The 27,105-nt window shown below is 50.9% G+C and overlaps 2 protein-coding genes across 6 annotated transcripts in view; one reads left to right on the top strand and one right to left on the bottom strand.

Moving 5' to 3' along the window:
• The window catches only part of DNAH9 (dynein axonemal heavy chain 9), a 305,997-nt gene extending 303,227 nt beyond the window's left edge, over positions 1-2,770 (top strand). For both annotated transcript variants that reach the window (XM_058676055.1, XM_058676053.1), the window contains one exon: positions 2,459-2,770. In XM_058676055.1, the coding sequence (XP_058532038.1) occupies positions 2,459-2,686 (228 nt within the window). In that variant the 3' untranslated portion in view covers positions 2,687-2,770. The remainder of the gene's footprint in view (positions 1-2,458) is intronic.
• A 3,186-nt stretch (positions 2,771-5,956) lies between these two features.
• On the bottom strand, positions 5,957-20,969 carry ZNF18 (zinc finger protein 18). 4 transcript variants are annotated; one of them, XM_058676139.1, is made up of 7 exons: positions 20,900-20,969; positions 18,944-19,395; positions 17,613-17,802; positions 17,208-17,299; positions 11,632-11,716; positions 10,870-10,980; positions 5,957-6,761 (listed from the first exon to the last, which is right to left on the bottom strand). In XM_058676139.1, the coding sequence occupies exons 2-7, from the start codon at positions 19,328-19,330 to the stop codon at positions 5,971-5,973; spliced, it is 1,656 nt and encodes a 551-aa protein (XP_058532122.1). In that variant the 5' UTR covers positions 19,331-19,395; positions 20,900-20,969; the 3' UTR covers positions 5,957-5,970. The 4 variants fall into 4 exon arrangements, with proteins under 4 accessions (XP_058532122.1, XP_058532123.1, XP_058532124.1 ...); XM_058676140.1 differs by lacking the exon at positions 20,900-20,969 and adding an exon at positions 19,558-19,569; XM_058676141.1 differs by lacking the exon at positions 20,900-20,969 and having other exon boundaries at positions 10,870-10,977.
• Positions 20,970-27,105: the final 6,136 nt, after the last annotated feature.

The following is a 27,105-nucleotide window of genomic DNA, read 5'->3' as shown; positions in this document are numbered from 1 at the left end:
TTCTCTCCAGAAACCATGAAGGCCCGAAGGCAGTGGGATGACACGGCGAATGTGCTGACTTTCAAATACTGTGACCTCAGAACTCTACTCAGCAAAACTTTCTTTCAGAAGTAAATTAAGACATCTCCATGTACGAGAGAGAAAAAGGGAGAGTTCATCACTGATAAGCCAGCCCTGTAAGGAACACGAAAGGGAATGTTTCCTGTTGAATTGAAAGAACACTGAACAGTAACTTAGAGTCTTAGTAAAAGCAATTATATGTGTAAATATAAAAGACGGGGCACCTGCACTTTCTCCTGATTTAAAGGGCAAGAGCGTAAAGCCGTAACTCTGAAGCCATGCTAACGGGCATCAAATGCATAAAGATGTCATTTGAATGACAACAACTTCAGGAAGGAGAGAGAAGGAACGAAATAAGAATTTAATTTTGTGTACTATCAAATCAGAACTGATTTGAAGTAGATTGCTATATGCCAAAATGATTCTTGTAATTTCAGGGTAACTGCTAAGGAAATAGCTTTAAAAGTAGAGTGAAACAAAAAAGACCTAACGGTACATTAGGCTGGCACCCACACGCACGCAGGACAATCACGGAGGCGCTCAGAGGACAGAGACACACAGAAAACAGCAGAGTGGCAGGCATAAACCTACTCTATCCCTGGTAAGTCTATGAATGCAGCACCGTAATTAAAAGGTAGAGATCAACAGAACTGATATGAAAGTGACAAGCCAGAACTCCTCGGTGATCCGGTTTCATTTCCACAAAGGACACGCGTAGCCTGACGGACATAAATCAGACGGAAACAGCATCCTGCAAACAGTAACCAGAAGAGAGCTGAGAATGCTTTAATCCCAGACCAAACAGACCTGGTAAGACAGAAACTGCCACTGGGGGAAAAAAATAAATGAGATATGTTGGAGACAAAGCAGGACATGCTGGGACAGGCGTGGTGCTGTGACAGCACTCCGGGGATGCGTGTCTCCCGTCTGCCACTGCTTCTGATGAGGCTCCCTGCCTAGGCGCCCGGGAAGCCGTGGGTGACGGCTCAAACACCCGAGTTCCTGCCACCTGCGCAAAAGACCCAGACGGAGTTCCAAGACCCTGGCTTCAGCCTGGCCCAGCACGACCTGCTGCCAGGGAAAAGACCCATCAGGAGTAAATAGGAATGATTAACATAGATGCACCTGACAAAACAGCTGCCAAAATCCAGGAAACAAGAACACGGCCATTATAAAGAAACAAATGACATAAATAGAGTAACTTGGACCACAAGCACCTTAACTGCTATGGGTGGCTGACAGTTACAAAGTTTCTTTTTGGAGAGATGAAACTGATGACTGAACAACTCTGTAACACACTCAAAGCCACTGCATTGCACTCTTTAACAATGGCTGGATCTGTGCTGTGTCAGGGGAAGGGCGCAGGGTTCCACTCCGACTCCTGCTTCTTGCCAACAACACTTCTTTGGGGAGGAAGATTCTCGTAGTTTACCTTAGATCTGTTACTCATTCTGCCTCCTATCAGCTTCCAAAAAATCATCATAATAAAACAATTCATGGAAATAAAGTCCAAGGGGGCTCATTCACACCAGACCCATGCAAGAAATCTGTGATCCACTGTGGATCAGGATTTCCCAAACAGCATGTTCCTAAACAGCGATTCCCAAATAGTATGTTCCATAAAGCACTGACGTCATAGAAAATCAACAGATGGCAAAGAAAACGGCCCCATGGTCCACGTTTGGGAAACTTCAAGTTAGAAAAATTTCAACTGTTTTCTATATGAGGGGCTCTCGCCTTCAGCCTGCTGGTGTACACCCCAGAGCTGCAAGTCCACTGAAGTCCCAGACTTCGTTGGAGCAAGGGACCCTTTTGTTCTCTGGAACACCTCTAGGAGTAGCAGGACTAACTCCCAGACAGCTCTGCTCAGAAAACCACAAGGACGCCTCATGCGGAGTGTCAAGGAATGAGACGAGCCAAGATTGGATGTAGCTCCAACTCAAATTTCTCTGGGGGGTCAATGAGGTTCCTTAGGGGGAAAAAAAAAGGGAGAAATGGGACACGGCCAAAGCCTTAAAATCTATGCTGTTTGTCAGGACCAATTATTGTCTTAAGCATCTTCATACCCAGTGCACCTGGCATGAGGTCTTTCCAATAGCTGGCATTCTATCTGCTCATGAATGAGTGGGAAGCAAAGCTAGGAGACAGTCAACTTCCTAAGGGAATGATGTGCCAGTGAGAAATAATAGCTTTGGGGAAATCTACATCAGTAGTGACAGAAATGTGTTTTCCAAGTATCGGGTGCACAGCAACAGGGGTTGTCGAGAGAACCCAGAAGGGGAGGACAGAAGGGCGGCCAGGTCGTCCTGCTCTCCCCTCCCCTGGCTGTTGGGACAGGAGAGGGCAGGCGGGCTGGGTTCTGGAGCTAAGATGGTTCTTCTCACTTTCTTACGTGCAGGCAGGAATGATCACCGAGGCAAAGCTGAAGGACTTAACGCCCCCCATGCCCGTGATGTTCCTCAAAGCCGTCCCCGCGGACAAGCAGGAGCCCCGCAGCGTCTACGCGTGCCCCGTGTACAAGACCAGTCAGCGGGGACCCACCTATGTGTGGACGTTCAACCTGAAGACCAAAGAAAGCCCATCCAAGTGGGTTCTGGCAGGAGTGGCCTTGCTTCTGCAAATTTAGCTTTCCACAGACGGGGACCTCCTGTGACATTTGGGTGGGTGTGGAGGAGCACTCATATTCCTTAGGCTCTTTGCTAGGCATCTTGGAGAGGAATAAAGTGGGATTGAACTTGAGTGGGAGCCCACGAACGAGGGGATGAGAGAGTCTTGGAGTCCCACGCTCTTCCTAATAAAGTGATTTATCCACCAAGCAGGTCTGGCGCAGGCTTTGAGTGTTGCAGAGCTGTCAGTGATAAGGGGCAAATTCAGGAGAAACAAACCACAAATACTTGAGCCCAGAGCCTGGCACCCAGGACTGAGCCTGGGTCCTCAGCCCAGGGACCAGGGTAGCCATGAGTCTGAATCTTCATCTTATAACCAACTGCTGGGACAACTGGTATACACAGGAGACAAAGCACCTTGGGCCAGGGATCACCAAGATTGTTCTGTCAATAGTCAGAGTAATTATTTTGGGGCCCAGCACGGTAGCCTAATAGCTAAAGTCCTCGCCTTGAATGGGCCAAGATCCCATATGGGCACTGGTTCTAATCCCGGCAGCCCCGCTTCCCATCCAGCTCTCTGCTTGTGGCCTGGGAAAGCAGTTGAGGATAGCCCAAAGTCTTGTTATCCTACACCCGCGTGGGAGGCCCAGAAGAGCTCCTGGCTCCTGGCTTCAGATCAGCACAGCACCGACCATTGCGGTCACTTGGGGAGTGAACCATCGTACGGAAGGTCTTCCTCTCTGTCTCTCCTCTCTGTTTATCTGCCTTTCCAATAAAAATAAATAAATCTTAAAAAAAAAAAAGAAAAAGAACTGGACATGTGGAGCATAAGGGAATTACATAGCGATGCTTCATGAATTCACATGATCTACTCTATGCACCTCAAGATTTTTTAAAATATTTATTCATTTTTATTGGAAAGGCAGATTCCCAGGAGAGACAAAGAGCCTCCATCTGCTGGCTCACTCCCTAAATGGCCACAACAGCCAGGCTGAGCCCATCTGGGACCAGGCGCTTCTTCTGAGCGTCCCATGTGGGTGTGGGCCAAGGGTTTGAGCCACCCTGCGCTGCTGTGCCAGGCCATGAGCAGGGAGCTTTCCTGAGTGACCGACCTGGAGGGCACGCCGAGCACACCAATTCCTGCAGGCTTTTCCTGTTTTCCTCTCCCTGGTTCCGGTGTCTCCATAGGTGGGGACTCAACTCCTCATCTCCATGCCGTAAGGGTGCTAACAGATTTCTCCGGGCATCCAGGAACTACCTTTTTTATTTTCAGATTTTGTTTTTTATCTGAAAGGCAGAGTTACAGAGAGAAGAGAGCCAGAGAGAGGCCCAACTGCTGGTTCACTCCCCTCATGTCTTCAATGGCCAGTTAGACAGGAGGAGCCAGGAGCTTCCTCTGAGTTTCCCACATGGGTGCTCAGGAGCCCAGGCACCAAGGCCCTTCTCTGCTGACTTCCCAGGCTATCAGCAGGTGGCTGAATCAAAAGTGAAGCAGCCAGGCCTCAAACTAGCACCCACATGGGATGCTAGCACCATCCGTGGAAGGCTTAACTCACTATGCCACTGCACTGTACACTCTCCTCGGGCTTTGTACCTCCTCTCCCATCAGCTGATGCACTCCCCACTATTTGCCAACATCTTTTTTTTTAATTATTATTTTTATTTCAAAGGCAGAATTATGAGACAGACCTTCCATCCACTGGTTCACTCCCCAAATGGCTGCAACAACCAGAGCTGAGCTGTCCCAAAGCCAGGGACCAGGAGCTTCTTTTGGGTCTCCCACATGGATGCAGGGGCCCAAGATCTTTAGCCATCCTCTGCTGCTCCCCCAGGCCCTTAGCAGGCAGCCAGATTGCAAGTGCGGTTGCTAAGACTCAAATCAGTGCCCATATGGGATGCGAGTGCTACAGGTGGAGCCTTGTTCAGCTCTGACACTGTGCTGGCCCCTATTCACCAGCATCTAACAGCTCGCTACTTACTGGTCACTGAGTCAAGCAGCTCTGCCCCACGCATGTGCAGTAATCATCCTGACCCTTACCAGAACAGAACACTAAGGCCCAGTAAGAAGACCAAGATGGAGGAAGGTTCGGGCTTTGAGTACACAAGAGCAGTACGCTCGAGGCATGTCATCTTTGAAGACACAGGGGCAGAACAGTGCACTAAACTTCCGGATAGTACCAACAACTACAGAACTGGTTTCTTCCTCATCCCTGCCTACAACATGAGCTAAGCATCACTTTAAAGCACAGGGCACTGTGGCCAGTGAGACGCAAGAGAGGCAGCCTGAGGTGTGCCGTAAAGAAGAAGCCAACCCGAACTTGAGATCCAAGTATGCCCAGCACTGGCCACACTCTCCCACTCGGAACACTATGTTAGCACTTTTCCTATCCCTGTCTTTCCGCATTACACACTTATTTTAAAAATAAGACACGTACTCATTAGAAAGGCAGAGAAACAGAGAGGAGTTGGGGGAGGAAGGGAGGTGGGGCGGAAGGGAGGGAGGGGGAGGGAGGGGGAGGTAGGGGGGAAGGGGAGACAGAAAGTTATCTTCCACCCACTGGTTCACTCATCAACTGACCTCAATGGCCCAGGCTGGCCCAGGCTGAAGCCAGGAGTCCAGAATTCATCCGGGGTCTCCCAAGCGGGTGGCAGGGGTTCGAGCACTTAAATCACCTTCCGCTGCTTTCCTGTATGCAGTAGGAGGGAGCTGAATGGGAAACAGGGTAGCTGGGACTTGATCCGGCATACTGATACAGGATCCTGGTGTTGAAAGCCATGGCTCAACCCACTGCACCACACCGGCCCTGGGTTATGAACCTGGTATGTTATCCGGGTTGAATCTAGAGGTCAAGTATCATGTAGTGCTTTCCAGGAGTATAAAAGTGTTTTGGATGAACATTCCAGACACAAGTAAGAGACTGACTCCAGTAAGTCTATTTTAAGCATGGGACACTGGAAGTTTTCACCCCTCTGCCAAGGAACATGCGCGAGCTGACCAGCCCTCTGTGCGAGCCCCCCTGCAGCAGCAGACCTGCTCCAGAAGCCCAACCCCAGGATGGCCTCGGCCTTCCTCCAAGCGGGGACTGGAGCTGGGCTCACCTCCACCCAAGCAGCGCGTGCCACGCTCCTCCCCAGGGGTGCGAGAGGAGAGAGGAGCTGAAGCGTGGACTCTTCATCCTGATGGAGAAACGTCATCGAATTCCAGCCAGACGCCAAGAGCGTTCCCAATCCCAAGGCCACGTCCAGGTTCTCTCTTGTCCAGGGTAGGAGGAGAGAGAGAATGGGGCCAGCCCCAGAACTCGGGCTACTGCAAGGGCTTCTTGCCCAAGTGGGACCTCTGATGTTTGTCCAGGCTGGAGCTCCAGCTGAAACTCTTTTCGCAGTGGTTACACTTGTAGGGCTTCTCGCCCGTGTGAACCCTCTGATGCCGGTTAAAGTTGGACCTCTGGATGAAGCTCTTCCCGCAGATGGGGCACTTGTAGGGCTTCTCGCCCGTGTGGATCTTCTCGTGGTGCCGCAGGCCGGAGAAGTCGCTGAAGCCTTTGCCGCAGTAGTCGCACTTGCACGGCTTCTCCCCGGTGTGCGTGCGCTGGTGCTTGACGAAGTCGGAGCTGCGGAGGAAGGCCTTCGCGCAGATGGCGCACTGGAAGTACGTCTCGCCGGTGTGCGTCCGCTGGTGGAACACGAGCTGCGAGTGCCGGTAGAAGCTCTTCCCGCACTCCCTGCACGTGGGCAGCTTCTGGGCCATCGGGGCTCTGGGCTGGGCTTTTGGAAAGGCCTCCCTCTTCTCCTCGGGCCACACGGTGGCGGGCAGTTCTCCTGGGTGAGCGAGAGGCAAGGGCTGGCCCGATGGTTTCCCAGAATTCCTTTCCGGAGAAGACACCTGTCCTTCCGTCCCTGCCCCGTGGAGGCTCTCCAGGGCTGCAGGGAGGCTCTCTCCATGTCCGAAGCACCCAGGCTCCTCCCCACCCAGAAAGCCTCTCAAGGGAGCCTGCAGGGGAGCCTCGCCTGAGGCCTGACAGGAGCCCACAAGAGGCTCCTGGTCCCTGTGGTTTTCCAAGTTCAGGTTCTCTTTGTCATTCTCTTGTCTACCTCCTGAAAGAAGAAAAAGAGGGGCTGAAGTGGCTCGATGAGGGTCTTGCCCTGTTTCCTAACCCAGCTACTTTACCTAGGGGACACGGGCGCGGGAAGAAGGCTATCACTCAGCCACAGCCGCCCATGCCCTGTCCACCCAGGACAGGGTCAAGCTTTAGCCTCAGCGCGGCAGCCCAGGACTGCCCGATGGTACAGGGCACTGGCGGTGGGGTCTCCCACAGCTCTTACAGCAGAGCAGTGCTTTTAAAGAGTTATTATTATCTGGTTACATGCGAGAGAGAAAGCTGGCTAAATCAGTGGGAACCACAGCACCCAGCACCAACTTCACCAGCACACACTGCCTCTAGTCTGACATGCCCGCTAGGCATGTGCATGCCGTGCGGACATTACTGATGCCGTAAGGTGCACACAGCCCTGCATCTGGCCACATGGCACTTTCAGCTGTGAACACACTGCTGAGCTTGCACTCCCCCATTCACAGGCAGCCCACTCAATTCTGCAGCCAGAGGAACTCCCCGGGGCAGCCTGCCCGCCTGTGCTTGCACTCGGCACAGATATGTGCCTTGATAACCCACAAGAGCAGATAACATTTTATTTTTCTCAGTAGAACTCCATTTTTGATGCACATAACAAGTGTTTATTATTATTTTGGTGGCAACATGTGTTTTTCACTTGTATGGATAACTTTTTCTTCCATACATACACCAGTGTCTTCTAATCACCTCCCGGAGGTTCAGGCATCTGTTAGCAACCCCGACCTGAAGTGCCTAATCCAGAGCCTTGGAGCACATGCTGGTACATGAGCCAATGGCACTGTCTCTTCACGACCCCTCAAGAGATGTCATCAGAAACAAAGCTGATTTCCTTTTTTCTACTCTGCCTATGCCATAAATGAAATCTTTAAAAACATCACATTTGCTTTTCAAGTTTTTCTCCACATTTAATTTATCTGAAAGGCAAAGACAGTCGCACACTGAGAGTGTATCTCCCATCTGCTGGCCCCCTCAAATGCCCACAGGAGTCAAGGCTGGGACAGGCTGAGGCCAGGAGATGGGAACCCAAGCTGGGTCTCCCACAGGGGTGTCAGAGGGAGGGACCCAAGTCCTCGAGTGCTCCCCTGCTGCCTCTCAGAGTGTACATGAGCAGAGCGCTGGGACTGCGAGTGGGGCCAAACTCACCCCAGGCGTTACGACGCAGGCTGGGGGCATTCCAAGTAGCGCCCTAAGCACTCGGCCCGGCCCGTTTCTGACCAGTACCTTAGTGGAGCTCCTGGAAGGTGCAACCACTACATCAGTGGCCATGCGTAGTAAGGCCCTGATACCTACTTGCAACCTGATATCCGTTCTCAGGTGGGCAACATGGGCAGAAGAGGAGGTGAACATACAATATTTATTTAAGTATTAAAGATTTTTAACGTATATGTCATTTGGATTGGTGAAAACTGTTTTTCATTATTCTAAGGTTTGATTGCTTAGTTATAAAAGGATGGATCTTTTTTCACATTTATGAGGTATTTTCATATTCTAGGATTGTCACATTTTTATTGGGAAAGTCACTTTTCTTATCAACTTGTTTTCAGTATCTCGATATTAAAAAGCCATTCACATGTCATGTTCATTAAAAATAATGTCACCACTTCATGCCTGGCAGATGCTTGCAATGAAAGAATCTCAGCTGACTCTGAGCTGTGGTAACGCAGCAGGGTGGAGGAGTCCACCACGGGGGTGGCCGGGGGTTTGGGGAGGGTGGGGGGAATCCCACTGCCTATTAAACTGTGTCACATAATGCAATGTAACCAAAAAAAAAATGTGCAAAGTGAAGAAAAAAAAATGTCATCAATTTGGTTACCGTAATTTTGCTTGTAGTTATCTTATGTAAAGTTTTTGTGTCTTTTTTTAAAAAAGATACACTCATCGGGGGGCCAGGGTGGTGGCATAACAGACTAATCCTCCTGCCTATGCCAGCATCCCATATGGGCACTGGTTTGAGTCCTGGCTACTCCCCAATCCAGCTCCCTGCTTGTGGCCTGGGAAAGCAGCAGAGGATGGCCCACGTCCTTGGGACCCTGTGCCCAAGTGGGAGACCTGGAAGAAACTCTTAGCTCCTAGCTTTGGAATGGCCCAGTTCTGGCTGCTGTGGCCACGTGAGTAGTGAACCAGTGGATGGACAAGCTGTCTCTTCCCACTACTTTAACTCTGCTTTCAAAGTAAAATAAAGACATGTTTAAAAAAAAAAATCCCCTCCAAAAAGTCATCTGTTAAGCCTTTCCTTAATGATTCTTCTATTGCTTTAATACTTAACAAAACTCTGCCATATCCACACACCATTAAAATATACCCCCTTTTTCTGATGTTTATTTTTACATTATAAACTTTTGAAACCCATGCTCCACTTACTTTGGTGTATTTCAGACCTAAAATCCAAACCGCCCCCTCGCCCCAGGAGTCCTTCTTCCTGACCCCCGGCTCGACACTGCCTCTTTCCCAGTGCGTTCAGTCCCTACAGAAGCTCCCTGTGCTGTTCCACGGATCCGAGTGTCAGCTTACATCAGTACCACACTCCTTTAGTGATTCTTACCTGGATAGCAAAGTCCAGTATTTACAGATCTCTCATGAAACATTCTCCTTTTAAAACTAGCTTTTACTATCCTCACCTATTGTACTCTTCCAAATGAACTTTCTAAGAATCATCTTCAAATGAGCTTTCTCAATTCCTTAGGATTTTGATGAGAAGAATGTGTAGCTGCTGGAGACTTCCTCTTGCTGGCCTGCATTAAGCACCTGCTGTTCTCGCATGCGTTCAAACAAGAGAGCACATCTCCTGTGATTTTTGCCGTTCGTCCACGTCCGGATGTGGGAGACTGGCTGCTTCTCCTGTCTTTTCCGAACTGCCTTTCCCCAGCTTGTTTCTACGACTTCCGCAGGCTCCCCTCCTCCACAGGCCCCTTCCTATCTACCCTGCACGCTGTGCCACATTAATCTCCCTACATCTCTTTCTATTGCTGAAGAACCTACAACTGCAGTGTCTGGCTCAGGAAAGCAAGCTGACCTTGCAGGCTTGCCACAGAATGACTCAAGGCAGGATCGAATGTGGCTGTGTTAGCAGGTGAGATGACGCAAATAAACAGAGTGAGTGGGAACATAAAGAGCTATAAATCACAAGTAAAACCCCGCTGCAATGAGGCATATGGGAAATCTGTACCTTCCAGTCAGCCTTGCAATGAACTTCAAACTGCTCTGAAAAATCAAATCTATCAAAAAGAAGTCTCAGTAATTGGCCCAACATGCAGCTTGAAAAATACTGCTCCAAAGCCTCCCTTATAAAATAGTCTCACAATAAATATACTGCTCCAAATTAAAATCGTATGTCTCAGTTGCTGCGTGTTTCTTTGTGGTCCTATCACCAAGGCAGAATAGCTCACCACATCCCACTGGGAAGAAAAGGGCTTATGATACAACCGCCATTCCTGCAAAGGTCTGAAGTGTGCTGTGTCCAGGGCGCCGTGCACGCACGGAAAGGTTTACGGCTACGCTGTGCACAGTGTCATGTTTTAAAAGGCAAGGAGCAAACGCCAAATTCAGATTTTTTTCCCTCCCTAGTCTTAAAATAGGTGGTCTATATGACACATATCGGTTAAGTTGCTGTTCAATGAGTGTAAAGTGCATAAAGCTAAAATAAAATATGTCTTCTCTGTTTGTTTTGTTGTGCTTTGCTGAGGACACGTCAGTAACCATTCATTCAGGAAAACCACCGAAAGGAGCACGCAGTTACTGGATCCTTCCTTCTGGGAAGGACAAAAATGGCTGCTGTATGGGTTTTTTGTTTTTTAATGTAGTCCAATGCACATCTTTACCGGTCTCAACTCCTAATTCTCTCAAGGGACAAAATAAAAGCTCTCTTGACAGACATGACTGAGGACAGCCCACCTGATGGGTGGTCTTCATGGTCACATACATGTGGCAGTAGCCCTTTAGTCAGAGATGAGAACCCACATCAGTATGCAGATCGGACCGACAAGACCGTGGCCAGCTGTGACAAATGCCATAGCAAACCCAAGCCTAACACCTCCCAGCCACCAGTGGCCGTGGACCCCCGAGAAGTGACTCACCTAGGCAGGGGGGTCTCGGCATCTTCTCAGGACCATGGAGGCGCAGTCCTGTCAGCTCTTCCCCATATTCTGCCGAGTTAGTCAGGTCTGGTTTGGAGTTGCAAGTACCTGCTACGCAAAGAAATAAGCACGTGGACCTGGGTGAGCGGGGCAGACTGGGCGCTCGAGTCATGTCTTTCAAAGAAGCTCACTAAGCACGAAAAGAAATACAAGGCCTCCACAGGTCACTCCAGAGGAACGCATCCAGCATGGCACACGGTACTCGTAAGACACGGTGCTCATATGTGGTGAGGACCACAAAAACAAGAGACTGCACAGGTGACCAGAAGGGCCTACCGACTTTCTAGAAAGGTGGTACAAGGAACAGGCTGGCAACCCTAGCAGTGCTCAGCTGAAGCAGTGTCCTTTAGCAGAGAGAGCACACTGGGACGCAGAGCTGGCCCCAACTGACTTCCATCTTCCTTTAGCACTTGCAAGTTTCTGCATGACACTCTCTGCCTCGTCTTTGAAATGAGAACACCACCACCTGTTCCACAGTGAGAGGAGTTGCCACAGGTACCACACCCACCAAGGTTCCTGGCAGCCAACATGCTCTTGGTACAAGGAAGTTCTTACTGTAACTCGTCTATTGCCAAACTGCCCCGTCTCCAGTCACGTCCCGGTGGCTTCCTCAGCCGGGAGACCTTGGAGCTGGGCAGACAGCCCCCTAGAGGGCATGGAACAGGCCCATCCGTGTTCCAGCCTCTCCAGTCGTGCCCTCACCTCCTGAGACCATCTTCCCATAGGTCTCGAGCATGAGGTCCCAGTACTGCTCCTTCTGAGTAGTGTCCAGGTGTCGCCACTGCTCCTGGAAAAAAATAAAACATGGTGACTCCAAAGCAGGGCTGGCAGCTGCCTCCCCTGCCCACAGGAGTGACGGCGAGAGGCATGAGCCATGGGATCCTGGCCGGTAGAGGACACGGGCATTCAAGGGAGGAGGGGGCCAAGGGTACAAAGTCCTCACACTATTTTTTTCTTGCCAGAGTTACAAAATGTATAGGCTTTAAGTTCTGTTTTCTGAAGTTACACATATTTTAGGGAGGAGAACACACACAAGCCAGGAGTCTTGTCCACCCTGTCCTTTTTTTTTTTCTTTTCTCACATCCTTAACTCTATCCAGCACTTAGAAATGCTAGACAGAAAAGACAGAAAAATGTAAAGGAGTTTGTTAGAAACAAAGTGCAGGTCAGGAAAAAGGTGAAGAAAATTAACACTAAAGCCAAGCGCACGGCAAGCCTTAGCCTCAGATGCACACTGCTGGATTCGGAGGCTGATGTCACAGCCAAACCCCAGCAGGTTCCTGTTAGCTCTGCACTCGGTGCTTCCCTAATCAGCAGGGCACTGGCAGGCTTCCTGGAGCAAGGTGTCCCTCCATTATCTCCCCCAAAGAGTGCTGTTTTTTCTCTGCAGTTACGGGTCAGGGACTCAAACTGTGGAATGCTGTCAGTTGGCGAGGATGCTCAGGTCTGAATGCAGATGGTCCCCAGCAAAGCTCAGGCTGCGCTGCGGCCCCCCAGTGTCAGGGAGCTGAGAGGTGGCGCTCAGGGCCTGTGATCCCTGTGCTACAGAGTGGGGTCCTCCAGCCTGCGAGCAGGGCATCTCCTCTCGGCCTCTCCATTTACCCTCCCTGCCCAGGTGGCACCTCCTCTTCCATTTCTCCACTCCACCTTCAGCAGTTTATGGCCCTCACAGAAGCCAACTTGCTGCTGGCACCTACTCTCGGACCTGAAAGCCAAGACAAATATTTCTTCATAAAATGTACAGCCACAGCTGTTTTGTTATAATGACTAAAACTGTACTAAGACATCAGTCTCTTTTTTTCTGTGTGTGGTTTCAAATTTCAATCTTGCCACTGTGAAGATGACAATTAGCAACTTAGAGTGGACAGCACAGGGCCCAGCAGCCTAGTCTTTGGGGAGGCTTTGACAACTGAGTCATCACACCGCCCATACTAGGCCTTAAACTTTCACCTTGCCCCTAACTGGCTGAGTGACTGCCAGCACTGAACTCAGAAAACTGTCAGAAGACAGAGAGAATGTAAGGTTTCCTCGCTGTCACGCACACTGTTCTCCACAGACCCAGCCCTCACTGCAGTTAATCAAACACTCATGGATATACACACTGACACACACACCGCTCACATATACACACAAAGAACGGCTGTCTCTCCTGGCACATCACCACCAGCTCCATCGTGCTTCCCCGGTTGTCACGGCCTTGTCCGGGACAGGGTATGTTACCAGAAATAAAGCCCTTGGCATGTGAGTCCTCAGTAGTCCTCATAGATGACACACATTCTTGCTGCCATATGCAATCTCTTAAGACTCACTCTGCAGGGCTTTTCAGAATGAGTTCACGGGCTGTTGATGGCCATGCATGATGCCGTGAAAAGCCAGCCTTCGGGGAGCATAAATAAGCACGGAAATCATGAAGTTGCCTTCCTGTTGCACACAGCACGCCACCGGGGAGTGTGTGCTAAGTTCTAAGTCAAGCACAGAGGAGAGGTGGAAATGGCAAACGGGAAAGCACGCACAAAGCTCTTCCATCAGTAGGCATGAGGCAAGAAAGGAGAGGTTGATCGTTGGGGTAGAAAGGTCATACAAAAATCAAAAGGGGAACTCAATAACTTAGTTGTATATTCGACTATTAATTATAAACACATTTTAATATGAAGTTTAATTTTAAAATGTTGAAGTATGGCTTAGTAGCAGCTTATTTTGCTAATCCTCTTTGAATGAGGTCAGCCTGACATGTCCCTGGAAACAAGCAGCCTGAACAAACAGTGCAGGGCACGGGAGCCCTCCCTCCCTCCAGGGAAGCCCAGGCTGAGCACAACAGCGTGTGACCGCAACAGTACAGGCAAACTCACACAAAAACCCAGCCATCAAAATCTCCAACTCAAAATCAGAGAAGGTGCCTTAGCAGTCTGAACAGGGTACCTGCAACTTCAAGCCATAAACTTGCTCAAGGAACAGCCAGGAACTGGAGCAGCTTGAATAAAAGTCCCTATTCGGAAGGCAAGAAACAAACAGCAGCCAGCTTAGGTTGCTGTCCGTCTTTCTTTTTTCTCCTATTTGAAAAAAAAAGAGGGAAAAGCTTGAGGCAGAAGGGTGGGGCTTGATGTGGAAATAACTCTCTTCTAATGTGGAAACAGCCCCATCTAGTGGATTTATTTGATAGTACCGCGGCTGACTCAGGAGGGCTGCGTTTCTTTCCTGGAAGATGTGGAACACAGGAATGGCGGTCTGGGTGAGGGTCCCTACTCAGTCATGGCTTCTGATAACAAAGCATGGCTGTGTGGTGACAGTGATGCCTCTTCCTTATACTAGCATCATTCCTGAGGTCCCCAAATTAAAAGATTAGTATGGCATAGTAGGTAAGACTGGCGTTCCATATGGGTGTCGGCTCATGTCCAGGTTGCTTTACTCTGAATCCAGCTCCTAGCTAGTGGCCAGGGAAAAGCAGCAGCAGATGGCCCAAGTGTCTGGGCCCCAGCTTCCCATCCGGGAGACCCGGATGAGGCTCCCAGATCCTGGCTTCGGCCTGGTGTAATGCTGGCTGTTGCAGCCATCTGGGAGTGAGTGAATGATGAAAGATTTCTTAATATTTCTCTCTTTTCCCCATTCCCCAGTAACTCTCTCAAAATGAATAAATGAGAAAAAAAAAGTTTTTAAAGTTAAACACAGAGGTTGCACACTCGGCAGGTGGAAATGCAAGCAGTGTCCAGCACGATGTGGCTCAGGGGACGGCTCCCTCGTTCCTCAGGCTGGCCCCTCTCTGGACATACCGGGAAGACCTGGCCATCTCCAGGCCTCCCGGGGCGGCGCCCCCTGGCCGGGTGGGCCCTTCCTGCGCTGCCGGCTGCATCTACTTGCCCCAGGGGAATGGGGTCTCAGGTGTGACACAGCAGTCTTATCTGTAGTTTCACTTTCCACAGTTTCAGGTACTTGCAGTCAACTGTGGCCTGAAAATATGAAATGGGAAATTCCAGATATAAATAATTCATGAGTTTTCAACTGCACACAGTTCTGGGTAACAGAGGGAAATCCTGTGCCCTCCCGCCTGGGAAGTGAGTCGTCCTCTGTCCACTGTCTCCGTCCACACCGTACTCTCCTGACCAGCAGTCACTGCGGAGCTGCCTGTGTGCTCCCGGCCACCGTGCTGGCAGCGCAGCGCTTCGCCCCCGGTTAGCCATGGCCCCGGTGCGCAAGGGGAGTAAGAGAAGCCGTCAAAGTGCTTCCTTTAGGTGAAAAAAAAACACCTGAGTTCTCAATTTAATAAGAGGAGAGCGGAGCTGGTATCCTGAGGGTAAGATTTACAGTAAGAACAAGCCTTCTATCTCTGAAATCATGAAGGAGAAAGAAATGCATATTACTTTTGCTGCTGCACCTCAAATGGACGGCTATGGTCACGGGGTGAGGTGAGCGCCGAGTCGTTCCACTTCACGGCCACCTGTCAGCTGCCCCATCCCACACCAACCCACACGGTAAACACAGCGCTGAGAGGGACTCCGATGACAGAAACTACATCTGGGTAGCTTTTCTTATACTACACTGTTATAATTGCATTTTATTATGAGTTATTGTTGTTGATCTCTTATTGCATTTATAAATTCTCAGTATAGGTAGGTATGTATATATTGGGGGAAAAAAAACCATAGGGAGTTTAGTATTATCTGTGATTTCCAGAATTCACTAGGGGCCCAAAAACGAACAGGGCTAAGAGCATGGTAGCAGAAACTGTCCACGCAGCAACCGCCTTCAAGAGCAAGTCTGCACAACGTCTGCAGGAGCACACAAACAGCCAGCCGTGGCAAGGTGAGCTTCAGCACGCCTGGCCAGCAGGGACCAGCAGGCACCCGGGGAACAGGAAACCGCACGTCACAGCAAAGACCCCGTTCCAACCAACGGACCCAGGACTGAGAGAGGGGATTGTCACAGACTAGGCTACTGACAGACACGACAAACACATCCTGGGGTCCAGCAGCTGGACAGAGACTGAAAACACTGAGCAATCAGAGGTGAAGGAGAGTGCCCATCGCAGCTGCGAGGCGAGGGCGAGGACTCGGCCTGCTGTGCCCCACACTGTGTCCCACACACGGTGAAGTCCCACACTGAATTCCAGCTTCGTGCTAAGGAGCACCCTGGGAAGCAGGAGGCGCAGGCAGGCCCGAATACCGCAGTCCCACCCAGTTCCTGGCTCCTGGCTCCGACCTGGCCCAGTGCTTAGCACCGCAGACATTTGGGAGAGGAAGCAGAGACAGGTGTGATAGGCACGATCTCTAACAATCTGTAAAGTATTTGTAGAGAGCAAGGAGAGCATTAGACCTGGCATGGTATCATTTAACATAAAGCACTAGCAAACAAAGTCGAACCTATGACAAGGCACAGGAGTTCAGCAGCCGCCCCCAGGGCATGAGGACGAGGGGACCAAGGACAGGAGAGGGCATCAGAAAAGCTGTCCAACAGACGGAGCATGACAGGCTGTGCCTCTGGTTTGATCAAATGTACACCAGCATCAAAATCTGCCAACCTGGACACTGTAAACATGCACAATTAACTGTGCGTCCTTTATATATTCATATCCTTGGGGGCAAGAAAAGACTCACCTGCCCCACACTAAGTACAACCTCTGGATCTCAAGCTGACAACCATGTGGGTAGCCCAGCCCAGGAAACTAAATCACAGCTTCTCTACATACACTGCAGAGATTAAAAACAGGGCCTACACAGTAGCCTAGTGGCTAATGTCCTTGCCTTGCACGCACTGGGATCCCATACGGGCACTGGTTCTAATCCCAGCAGCGCCGCACCCCATCCAGCTCCCTGCTTGTGGCCTGGGAAAGCAGTCGAGGACGGCCCAAAGCCTTGGGACCCTCCACCCGCATGGGAGACCCAGAACAGGCTCCAGGCTCCTGGCTTCAGATTGGCTCAGCTCTGGCCGCTGTGGCCACTTAGGGAGTGAATCAGTGGATGGAAGATCTTCCTTTCCTCCTTTCTGCATTATCTGACTTTCCAATAAAAATGAAAGAAATCTTTTAAAAAAAGAGAGATAGAGAATAAAAACAGTCATATCTGGGTGGCGAGACTAGCCACTTGATAGCAACTGCGGACTGTTTTAGCTTCATTGGCTTCATTGCACCTGATGACAACTAGGTGACATTGGACAGGAGATGAAAGGGGAGAATCCTTCTCCACGTCCCTCTTCTCTAGTCCCCGTCTCAGACTCGGCCCCTTCTCGCCCTCCTGACTACTGACCTGACCCTGAAGTCTGGTGTGGGGCGAAGAGAAGCCGGCTCACCTGCGGGGCTGTCGGGAGAAGTGAAGCTCCAAAATCCTGGTCTCTGAGGAGCCCGTCCTTGGGAGGGGAGGGCAGCTGGGAGGCAGCCAGGGCTACGGAGAGAAGAGCACGTTTTCAGAATTTAACGTCTTCCCCATCACCCGCTGCAGACACAGACACCTGCACACAGCACAGCCACTCACGTCCACCCCCTAGCAAAATGCCCCCTCCAATTGGCCAGCCTAAAACAAAGACTCCCAGGCCCTCAATCAGAACGGTTCATGGAGGGCTGTCTTGTTTCTAAGATTTCTCACGGTAACCCAGTATGAGCAACAAAACATTTCAACTTGAGTTGAGACTAGGAACTACAAGCTCCACATTTCTCCAAGAGCCACCCGCCACCACGAGCAACTGACTGGCCCTCACCCGGTCCCGGTTCTGGCTCGGCTTCCTCCTTCACCACGTGGCTCAGCCGCTCCCCAGGCCCTGCGGGTGAAGTCTGCAGACCCAAATCCTGATGCACCACCTCAGGCTGGGGCTCCACATCCCCCGCCTGGCAGCTTGGCGACTCCATCTTCTCTGACAAGATTTCCTGTCCCAGAACTTGAATGCTGATCTAGGGGCCATACAATACCAGTTACCTAAAGGGTCCAGAACCAGGATTTCTGAAAGATATAAATCCAAACTTCTACAACAGATCATAGGACAATCTTCAGGGACATGGAGAGGAGAAAAAGATCACCCGTTTTCATGCGTAGTCCGGCTGGAAGCAGTGAAATAAATTTCCAAAAATACACCGAAACCTGAGGCCTGAACAGGTGTTTCTCCTGGACAGAATCCACCAGTGCAAATGAGGCCTCTTTTGAACAACTGCTTGAGCAGCAGTCTAAGCGTGGAACGGGATGGGAGATCACCCTCAACCCCCAAAAGCTAAGAAGTGCATAGGATGGTAGAGTGTCTCAGCACTGGAGAAGACTTGGGAACCCACAGGTGACGAAGAAATCATCCTGGACCTTGTTCCCTATTCCTTGCACAGAGTGCCTAAAACCCCTGCCATCTCCTGAGTGATAAAGGGTTTTGGTTATTCCCAAAGAGGCCTGTTCCAGCACACCTGAGTTTTTGCTATGAGGTAACTCTTGGTGGATCCCAAGATAACTTCAGGAGGGTCTGCTTGCTAGGGGAACAAACCATGCCATGCCCCAACTTCAGGGGAGGCTGGAGAGGCTGAATGTCTCCAATCGCCAACAATAAATGACTCAAGCAGCTGTGCTGAAATACTGAGGCCTCTATAAAATCTTTGGGGAGGTGAAGATACAGTGAGGTGTGCTTTCCCCACACCTTCCCCAGCACCTTGCCTGCTGGCGTATTTTCCATTTGGCTGTTACTGAGTTGTAGCCTTTGTAATAAAACAAAAACTGTAAATAAAATCCTTTCCTGAATTTGAATGATCTAATCTGAAGAGGCCGATGCGGGATCCCCCAAGTTTACGCACAGTTGGTTAGAGGTACAGATGGTCTCGGAGACTGACAACTGGCCTCTGAAGTTGGGGGCCATCTTGTGGGACTGAGCCCCCAAACCTGTGTGGTTCATGCTAACTCCAAATACCATCAGAATTAGCGTCAAATGAACTATGGGACACAGAGCTGGCAGCAGCTGGCTGGCTGTTGGTGCGGAAGAGCCCCACATTCGGCATCCTAAGTGGTATCAGGAAAAAGCCCACAGAGCCTGTGAGACCCCAGAGGAGACCCCCTGCTCACCCACTGCCACAGCCTCTGGGGGTTGCCCTTGAGGCTCTCCACGAGGCTCACGGCCTCCTCGCCGCTGCCGGGACACTGCTTGCGCACCCACATCTGGATCTCCCCGGGCAGGATGGTGAGGAACTGCTCCAGCATAAGGATCTCCAGGATCTGCTCCTTGGTGTGCAGCTCCGGCTGCAGCCACTGGAGGCACAGCTTCCGCAGCTGTCTCAGCGTCTCGTGGGGCCCGGACACCACCTGGTAACGGAACTGCCGGAAGAGCCGGCGTGCAGCCTCGGGGCTGGAGAGCTCGGCGGGAGGGGCAGCATCTGGGCCAGAGAAGGGGGAGTGCTCGGCCTTCGCCAGGGATGGCAGCGGGCCCAGGGCCTGCCCCAGGTCGATGGGCATCGTCTGGCTGGCTTGGCTTCTGAATTCACACAGTCTCGGAGGAGAACCAGGTCTTCCGGGGAATGCTAGAGAGCGGGGAATAAGGCGGAGTGAGCAATGGAGGACATGGTTTCAGAAACAAAAGAACTATGTGTCCTGCTCGAGCAGCAGGGAAGACAATTATGTTCCTTTTGAAACAACTCAACAGGTGCACTATTCGAACTATGCTATTTAAAAAGCCTGCCAACCCGAAGCCACAAAGCAAGCAGCTCATACGGTGTCTAAACAGCCACCCAGGCCCTGCCCATTTTATATTCTTCTTCTCCAAGAGGCAACAAGTAGCTGGGTCCTGGCCACCCAAAGGAGAGGATCGGGCTGTTCCCAGCTTTCTGCTCTGCTCAGCCTTGGCTCCAGCGCTGGCAAGCATTTATGGAGTGAGGCAGCAGGTAAAAAGCTAGCTTGCACGCATACACATTCTTTTTCTGTTTTGCAAAAGAAAAAAGATTTAAAATTCCATCTGTAAAAACTCCCAACATGTGGAAAGTGTTAAGTAATACTGTTAACCCACAAGGAAGCAATCACAAAGCAAAATTCTATTATATTTTTACCCAGAATGATGTTGATACAAACACAGCATATTAAACTCTGGGGCCATCATCCAAAGTGCATCTTATGTTTAAAACTGAGTATGTGTGCAAATCTTTCCCTACCTAAATCCCTTCCAAGTTACAAGGTTTCAGCGAGCCAGAACTCGGCTGCAATCACTCAAATGTCTTTGATTCCTGAACGAAAATAGCAATTTACATAACTCCGAGGAGAAAGGACCTCTAAGAAAAAATTGCACAACTTACACAACATTGAAATCAAACACTGGCAGTTACTCTGTTCTCCGTACTAAGAGAGACGGCTTTATGATTTAAAATTAAATCACTGTATACAGGAATTAGGGGTTTAGATCGCAACGACTTCAGGAAGACCTGAACTATCACAAATAGTACACCTGTTACACATCTTCAGATGTGCACTGGGAAGCCTATAAATCACATCTTTCGTGATGACGTATTAAAGGAACCCCTGGGTGAGCATCAACTCTCGGGGGAGTGGGGGGGGCCTGTCCAGGCTGTTTGTGACCCTCCAGCACCCAGCAAGGTTGACGCTTAGCAGTGTGGAACCTCTGATGCTCCCAGGGCGCCGGCCACAGTGGAACCCAGCAAGCCAGAAGGCCTGGGCTTTGCGGAGGAGCGCTGCCAACGCTTGGCAGTTCATGGAGACGTTTTCTGTCAGCGGTTGGTGTCACCCACACCCGGACGCGCCGTCCACCAGGGTGCTCGTGGCCAACGAGGGCTCCAGGCCCCGGGTCAGGGCGGGCAGGCTCGGCGCCCAGGGCTCCCCACGCCCGCTGTCCACTCGCGGCCAGGGCCGCCCCTCCCCCGCACCGGCGCGCGCGGCCCGTCCACCCCCACGGCGCCCGGGCGAGCGGGACGCCCCGTCCACCCCGTCTCGGGGGGCCTGAGGAGGCGGACGCGGGGCCCACCGGACCTGCACCCGCCCGCCTGCGGACGACCCAGCGCGCTCGGCCCTCGCGCTCACCTCAGCCCGCGGCGCCGGCTCCAGGCGCACTTCCGGGAGCTGCGCGGCTGCGCGCGGCGCTGGCGGTGGGCGAGCGACGCGCGGCGTCGGGGCGGGGCCGGGGGACGGGACGAGGCGCCGATTGGCTGTCAGGCCGCCTCGCCCCGCCCCGCGCGGCTCTCCGTCCAAGGCCCTGCTCCTCCTGCTCCGCGTCCCTCGGCTTCTCATCCTGCAGGTACTGACGGAGCGTGTGCTCAGTCCCGCATGTGAGGGCCAGCCCCAGGGCCCGGTCACGCGAACCAACACCATCCCCAATTCTTTAAGTTTTCTTTATTTGAAAGAGTTACAGAAAAAGGGGAGGATGGCTGTGCTGACACAGGGACCCATGCATCTGGGCCATCCTCGGCTGCTTTCCCAGCAGGGAGCTGGATCAGAAGTGGAGCAGCTGGGGCAAGAACCGAACCCCTGTCCTTATGGGATGTTGACACTGCGGGCAGTGGCCTCACCTGCCATGCCACGCCACGGTAGCTGCTATAGCAGAAGTTCTAACCTAGGGTATTGCCACCTGGGACAGGTGACTTCCTCAGCCCCACCTTTTTCAGCCTTGCGCCGTATGTTCCCCAGCTGTGCAGTCCCTGGGCCTTCGGTGAGCTTCTACAGTCCTTCTGTCTCTGCTTGTCCGTCCCTTCTTCCCTCAGTCACCCACCAAAGCCTCACCAAGCCCTTTGCTTGCTCCTCATGGTCTCTCAGGACCCTCCCTCTCTCCCTTGCCACTCTGTCTCTGCTTGTCCGTCCCTTCTTCCCTCAGTCACCCACCAAAGCCTCACCAAGCCCTTTGCTTGCTCCTCATGGTCTCTCAGGACCCTCCCTCTCTCCCTTGCTGCTCCCTCCACCTTGACTCAGTTCCACAGCATTGATATTCTTCTTAATTGGTAGTACATACTTGGGAATAAAAGGCATAGAGAAAGAGCTCCCACGTGCGGATTCATTCCCTGAATGCCCCCAACAGCCAGGGCTGGGAAGAGACTTCCTACAATGCCTACAGGTGACAGGGAACACATACCCGCCCAGAGTTCTGAAGTTATTTCTTTCTTTTTTTTTTTTAAGATTTATTTATTATTTATTTTATTACAAAGTCAGACATACAGAGAGGAGGAGAGACAGAGAGGAAGATCTTCCGTCCGATGATTCACTCCCCAAGTGAGCCGCAACGGTCGGTGCTGTGCCAATCTGAAGCCGGGAACCTGGAACCTCTTGCGGGTCTCCCACACGGGTGCAGTGTCCCAAAGCTTTGAGCCGTCCTCAACTGCTTTCCCAGGCCACAAGCAGGGAGCTGGATGGGAAGTGGAGCTGCCAGGATTAGAACCGGCGCCCATATGGGATCCTGGGGCGGTCAAGGCGAGGACTTTAGCTTAAGACTTGTGGCACGGTCCGGCCCGGCGCAGTAGCCTAGTAGCTAAAGTCCTCGCCTTGCATGTGCCGGGATGCCATATGGGCGCTGGTTCATATCCTGACAGCTCCACTTCCCATCCAGCTCTGTGCCTGTGGCCTGGGAAAGCAGTCCAGAACAGCCCAAAGCCTTGGGACCCTGTACCCGCCTTGGGAGACCCAGAAGAGGCTTCTGGCTCCTGGCTTGGGATCAGCTCACCTCCGGCCATTGTGGCCACTTAGGGAGTGAACCAGCGGACAGATTTTTCTCTCTCTCCTTTTCTGTGTAAGTTTGACTTTCCAGTGGGGGCAAAACAAAAAGGTAGGTAAGTCCTGATGCTTCTCCAACCAAGTACACTTCCACTATGAGGACATAAAATGCTTTCGGACACTTTAGAATTTTAATGACCAACCCACACCCACTCCCAGACGCCACCTCCATGCAAATGTGTCTGGATATAGACATATTTCTCCAAGGGATTTTCTTTGAAAAGCCATTTCCCACCATGACTGAGTGCTTGAGGCTTCAAAGTGTAGGAATCTGGAGAGAGAAGCGAGAAACGCAGTTGCAGCGATGCTCACTGTAAGCATGCCAGCTCCCCGGGAGCCCACTTTGGGCCATTTGGCCAGCAGACTGAGGTTGCTGCGTGGGAGTTGCCGGAAGGGAAGAGGCGGCGGTACTGGCTGAGGAACATGCCGCTTGCTCTCAGCATACTGAAACAATCTGGAGCTGACGAGTGTGGAGTCCACACATTCGGAATTAATCACCCAGTTTTAACGGAAGTCACCCTAACAAAATGGACATATAGGCTTGACTTGTGCTGTAATGCTTTGAAGATAACAGTGTGGCTCCTGACTTCATGCAGATGGTTAAACCCCAAAGTCATAAACTAAAACAACTTAGAGGGTGGGGATGTTGTTGATTCTGATGTTTGGGAGTGGAAGGTAGGGCCTAGGAAGGGAGATCCTTAGGTCCCTGGCAGTGTGCCCCTGGGAGATAACAGGTCTGTGGTGACCCAGCCTCTCTGCTTCCTGACTCCCCGCATGGTCATACATCCAAGCCAGTGGGACTCCTTGATCTTGAATTTGAACCTCCAAAATCATGAGCTAAACTAAAGCATTTGTCTTTGTAAGGTCTGTATCCCCCGATGATTTTGTTGCAGTAAGGATAAGCTCAGGCAGAAGTGAATAAGAGAACAGAACTGCACTTTTGTCTCGTCCACTCTTCAGAGACAGCGTTACGTCATTGTGAACCAGCCTAATCCAATCTGACCAAAAGTCAGGCCAAATAATGTTAAGTGTAAAAAAAAAAATCCAGCAGAGTAGCTCTTATCATTAATGCCAAATCTACCTCAGCTACATACAGAGGTGCTTCAGAATTTGGAAAATGAAATGAAAGCAGAAATTTGTTTTGACAACAAAGTGTTGGAAAACTATACATATGAGGGAAAGGCAGATATACAGAGAGGAGGAGAGACAAAGAGGAGGAGACAAAGAGAGGAGGAGAGGCAATCCATCCATTGATTCACTCCCCAAGTGGCCACAACAGCTGGAGCTGAGGTGATCCAAAGCCACGAGCCAGGAGCTTCTTCCAGATCTCCCACACGGGTGCAGGATCCCAAGGCTTTGGGCCGTCCTCAACTGCTTTCCCAGACCACAAGCAGGGAGCTGGATGGGAAGCAGGGCCACCAGGACACAAATCAGCACCCATATGGGATCCCGGCATGTGCAAGGCAAGGACTTGAGTCACTAGGCTACCTCACTGGGCCCTTAAAATAGAATTTTAAAAACCGATTTGCAAAGTGAAGCTTTTGGCATTGATCTAAGGAGTAGCTTCATAATCCGTTAGTACAAGTAGTCATCTATTAAATCCAAGTTCAAGACACAGATACAGTGAGCTTCCAAAGTCTGCCAGAGCAGGAGTGATAGTTACGCAACATAGGGAGGGACACAGATAACTGCCTATAAGGATCCCTCTGGCAAAAACCGAACAAGCTTTTCATGCTGACTATTGCTCAGGGACTCTCAGCACAGACGTCCCTGGCGTGTCATCGTTTCATATGATGACGTAGCGTCGTAACTCAGCCGTCTCGATGTGCCTCGGTATTCTCATCAGTGAAGGAAGAGGTCATTGTATCACTTGGTTCTTGGTTGTGTTAAGAGAATTGGGCCAGAGCATGAGACCTGGAGCTGTTCCTGGCAATCAGTAAGAACTAGCTGGTAGGAAGTGTTGCCACCGTGTTAGGAAAGACGGTTCCTGGTGAGCAGAGCTAGACTCAGAAACTTAACACAGAGAAAGGCTCGGGTCCTAACATTAATGGGTGATGAATTAAAGGTGAAGACTTGATCTAATGAAGATGCCAGAGAGGCGGTTCTGGTGAGTTTAGGTCCCTGGGTGCGGGGGGGTGGGGTGGGGTGTCCTCAAAGACTGGTTCTGTGGAATTCAGGTTCAGGTTCAAGCCTGGGATCACTGCTTCCTGACTCACCATGTGATCATTCCTCCACAGCTGTCCTGATGAGCTTGCACCAGACACCAGGATATGGAGCCACCCGAACATGAACTTGAACCTCCAGAGTAGAAGCTGAACTACACCTGAGCTTTCCCAAACGCGCCTCTCAGGCGTGCTAGGTAAGGCAGTGGAAAACAGAAGAGTACAAATGTAATAACCGCTATCTTTGCTCAACAGAAATGTTTTTAACCACACCATATTTTTTTTTTTTTTTGGCTCAGAATATCCAGATATCCCAGGTAAGAAAAAAAAGGTATTTATTTATTTATTCATTATTTGAAAGGCAGATTCTTTGAAAAGAAAGGGAGAGATGTCTTCCATCTGCTGTTTTACTCCTCTGATGGCCAGAGCAGCCAGTGCTGGGTCAGTCCAAAGCCAGGAACCAGGAGCTTCTTACGGGTTTTTGCACATGGGTGCAGGGACTCCAGGTCTTGAGCCCTCCTCCTCTGCTTTCCCACGCCACAAGCAGGGAGCTGGTTCTGAGTGCATCAGCTGGGACACGAACTGGCGTCCTTAGGGAATGCTGGCATCTCCGGTGGAGGCTTAACCTACTATGCCATGGTGCTAGTCCTGAGAATATATTTTAACATAATGTAAAAAAAAATATGAACAGTGTCTCATGTAAATGAAGTTAAATGTGTAAATTGTGGCACATTCTGTAGTAGTGTAATAAGTTCTTTTTTTAAGATTAAGACTCAGAGGAAAACAGTAAATGGCATGTCATACACAGCACGTGATGGTAATCAAGGCACCTTTCTGTGACGGGCCAATCTCTCTTTTTATCTTCAATGTTTATTTATTTGTAAGAGGCAGAGAGATGCAGAGTGAGGGGAGACAGATTCATACCTCAGAGACCACAACCACCAAGGCTGGGCCAGGCTGGGCTGCAGGCAGGAACTGGGAAGTCAAGTTAGGTCTCTTTGTGTGGGTGGCCAGAATGCAAGGACTGGAGCCATCCCTTGCCGCCCATTTAAGGCCACACTGGTAGGAAGTGGGGGTCAGGAGCCAGCACTCGGGAGGTGTGGGGGGAAGCCAGATCCTCCGAGAGGAGATACAGATGGACCAGACAAAACTTTCTCCTTTTAAAGTTATTCCCAGCATCTCTGAGCTCAGTCCCCACTTTTGTAAGACACAGGATTCTGGTCTCTCCCCCGCCAGGACTGGGGCTGGGGTTTCAACTGCAGAGGTTTCCCTGCACTCCCCACGCCCCCACCAGAGCTGGGATCTTGGCCCTCCTGTACTTTCCATATATATATGGTGGTCCCCTTCTGAGCGCCTGTACCCGCCAGAAAAAGAGCCACATGTTTGTCAACAGAGGGCTCTTGAGAACACAGGGAATTCTACCCAGGTTAAGATTCTAGAGGAATCGGGTTAGAGGCTTCATGTACCCTTCAACCTCCCACCACCCCCAATTTTCCTCCTTTGGCCCACCAAATGCGTCATCTTTGTTCTTTGCCAGCGACTTCTGCTTTGTATGCCAGCCACCGATGCTACGCTTGGTCCTCCTTTACTCCGACCCCTGACCGTCTGCTGGGCAGATGGCCCTGCCAACTTTGCACTAGCTGGGTCTGTGACATGCGCTTCACCTTGATGATGAGAACGCCTGAAGACCCCATTAGCACTGAGCAGTGGGAAGCCCCATCTGTCCCTGGTGCCTGCTGCTGGGGATGGCTGGACACTTGCCCACAATGGGATTCTGTCTACGTTCCATTTTTCAGACTGAACTTTCCACCCTCTGATGGAAGCTTCCAGGAGCATGCAGTGGCCTTGAAGGTCCCTGAGATCAGCCAAAGAAGCGAGTGTTTTCTTTCCCCTGGAGAGCCAGCAAGGCTGGTGACTCATCTGTCACTGCTCATTAGCACAAAGTGCCTGAACATTGAGGAACACACAGAGAGGAAAGGACTGAGAATAACCAGATGCCACAGTGTTGAGGAGTTGGGTTTTTTTTTTCTCCTATTTTCCAAAATGTAGCCTATTCATTACATGACTTTAGAAGAACAGAAATAAAATAGAGCTCATCAGCAGCAGTAGTCTGTTCTAGAAAGTTCTGAAGAGCTTTGGGTCGCCCACAGAGTTATGCAAAGGAGCAGCATGGAGCCAGGGACTACACAACACAAAAGCCCCATCCTGGAAGAAGCTGGTGGCCACGAATCAGGCAAAGAATGCATTCGTGCAAGCTGACAGAGTTTTAACCCGAGGTCCCTTCTCATCTCTAATATGAGGCAGCGCCTCCAAGCCAGAACGTGGAAACTGGCAGCATGCACTTTGCTTAACAAGTGCGATTTTAGA

This window comes from Ochotona princeps, chromosome 17 (assembly GCF_030435755.1).
Source record: "Ochotona princeps isolate mOchPri1 chromosome 17, mOchPri1.hap1, whole genome shotgun sequence".
Lineage (NCBI taxonomy): Eukaryota > Metazoa > Chordata > Mammalia > Lagomorpha > Ochotonidae > Ochotona > Ochotona princeps.
The sequence above is the reverse complement of the archived record's forward strand: the minus strand, read 5'-3'. Positions and strand labels throughout refer to the sequence as shown.

Excerpts from the sequence above, each read along its gene's own strand:
- ZNF18 (XM_058676139.1), bottom strand. The coding sequence starts at position 19,330 with ATGCCCATCGACCTGGGGCAGGCCCTGGGCCCGCTGCCATCCCTGGCG. Across the intron at positions 17,300-17,612 it reads CGAGCCAGAACCGGGACCGG|CCCTGGCTGCCTCCCAGCTG; the intron begins GTGAGGGCCAGT and ends TTCTCTCCGTAG. Across the intron at positions 11,717-17,207 it reads TTCTCCCGACAGCCCCGCAG|GAGCAGTGGCGACACCTGGA; the intron begins GTGAGCCGGCTT and ends ATTTTTTTCCAG.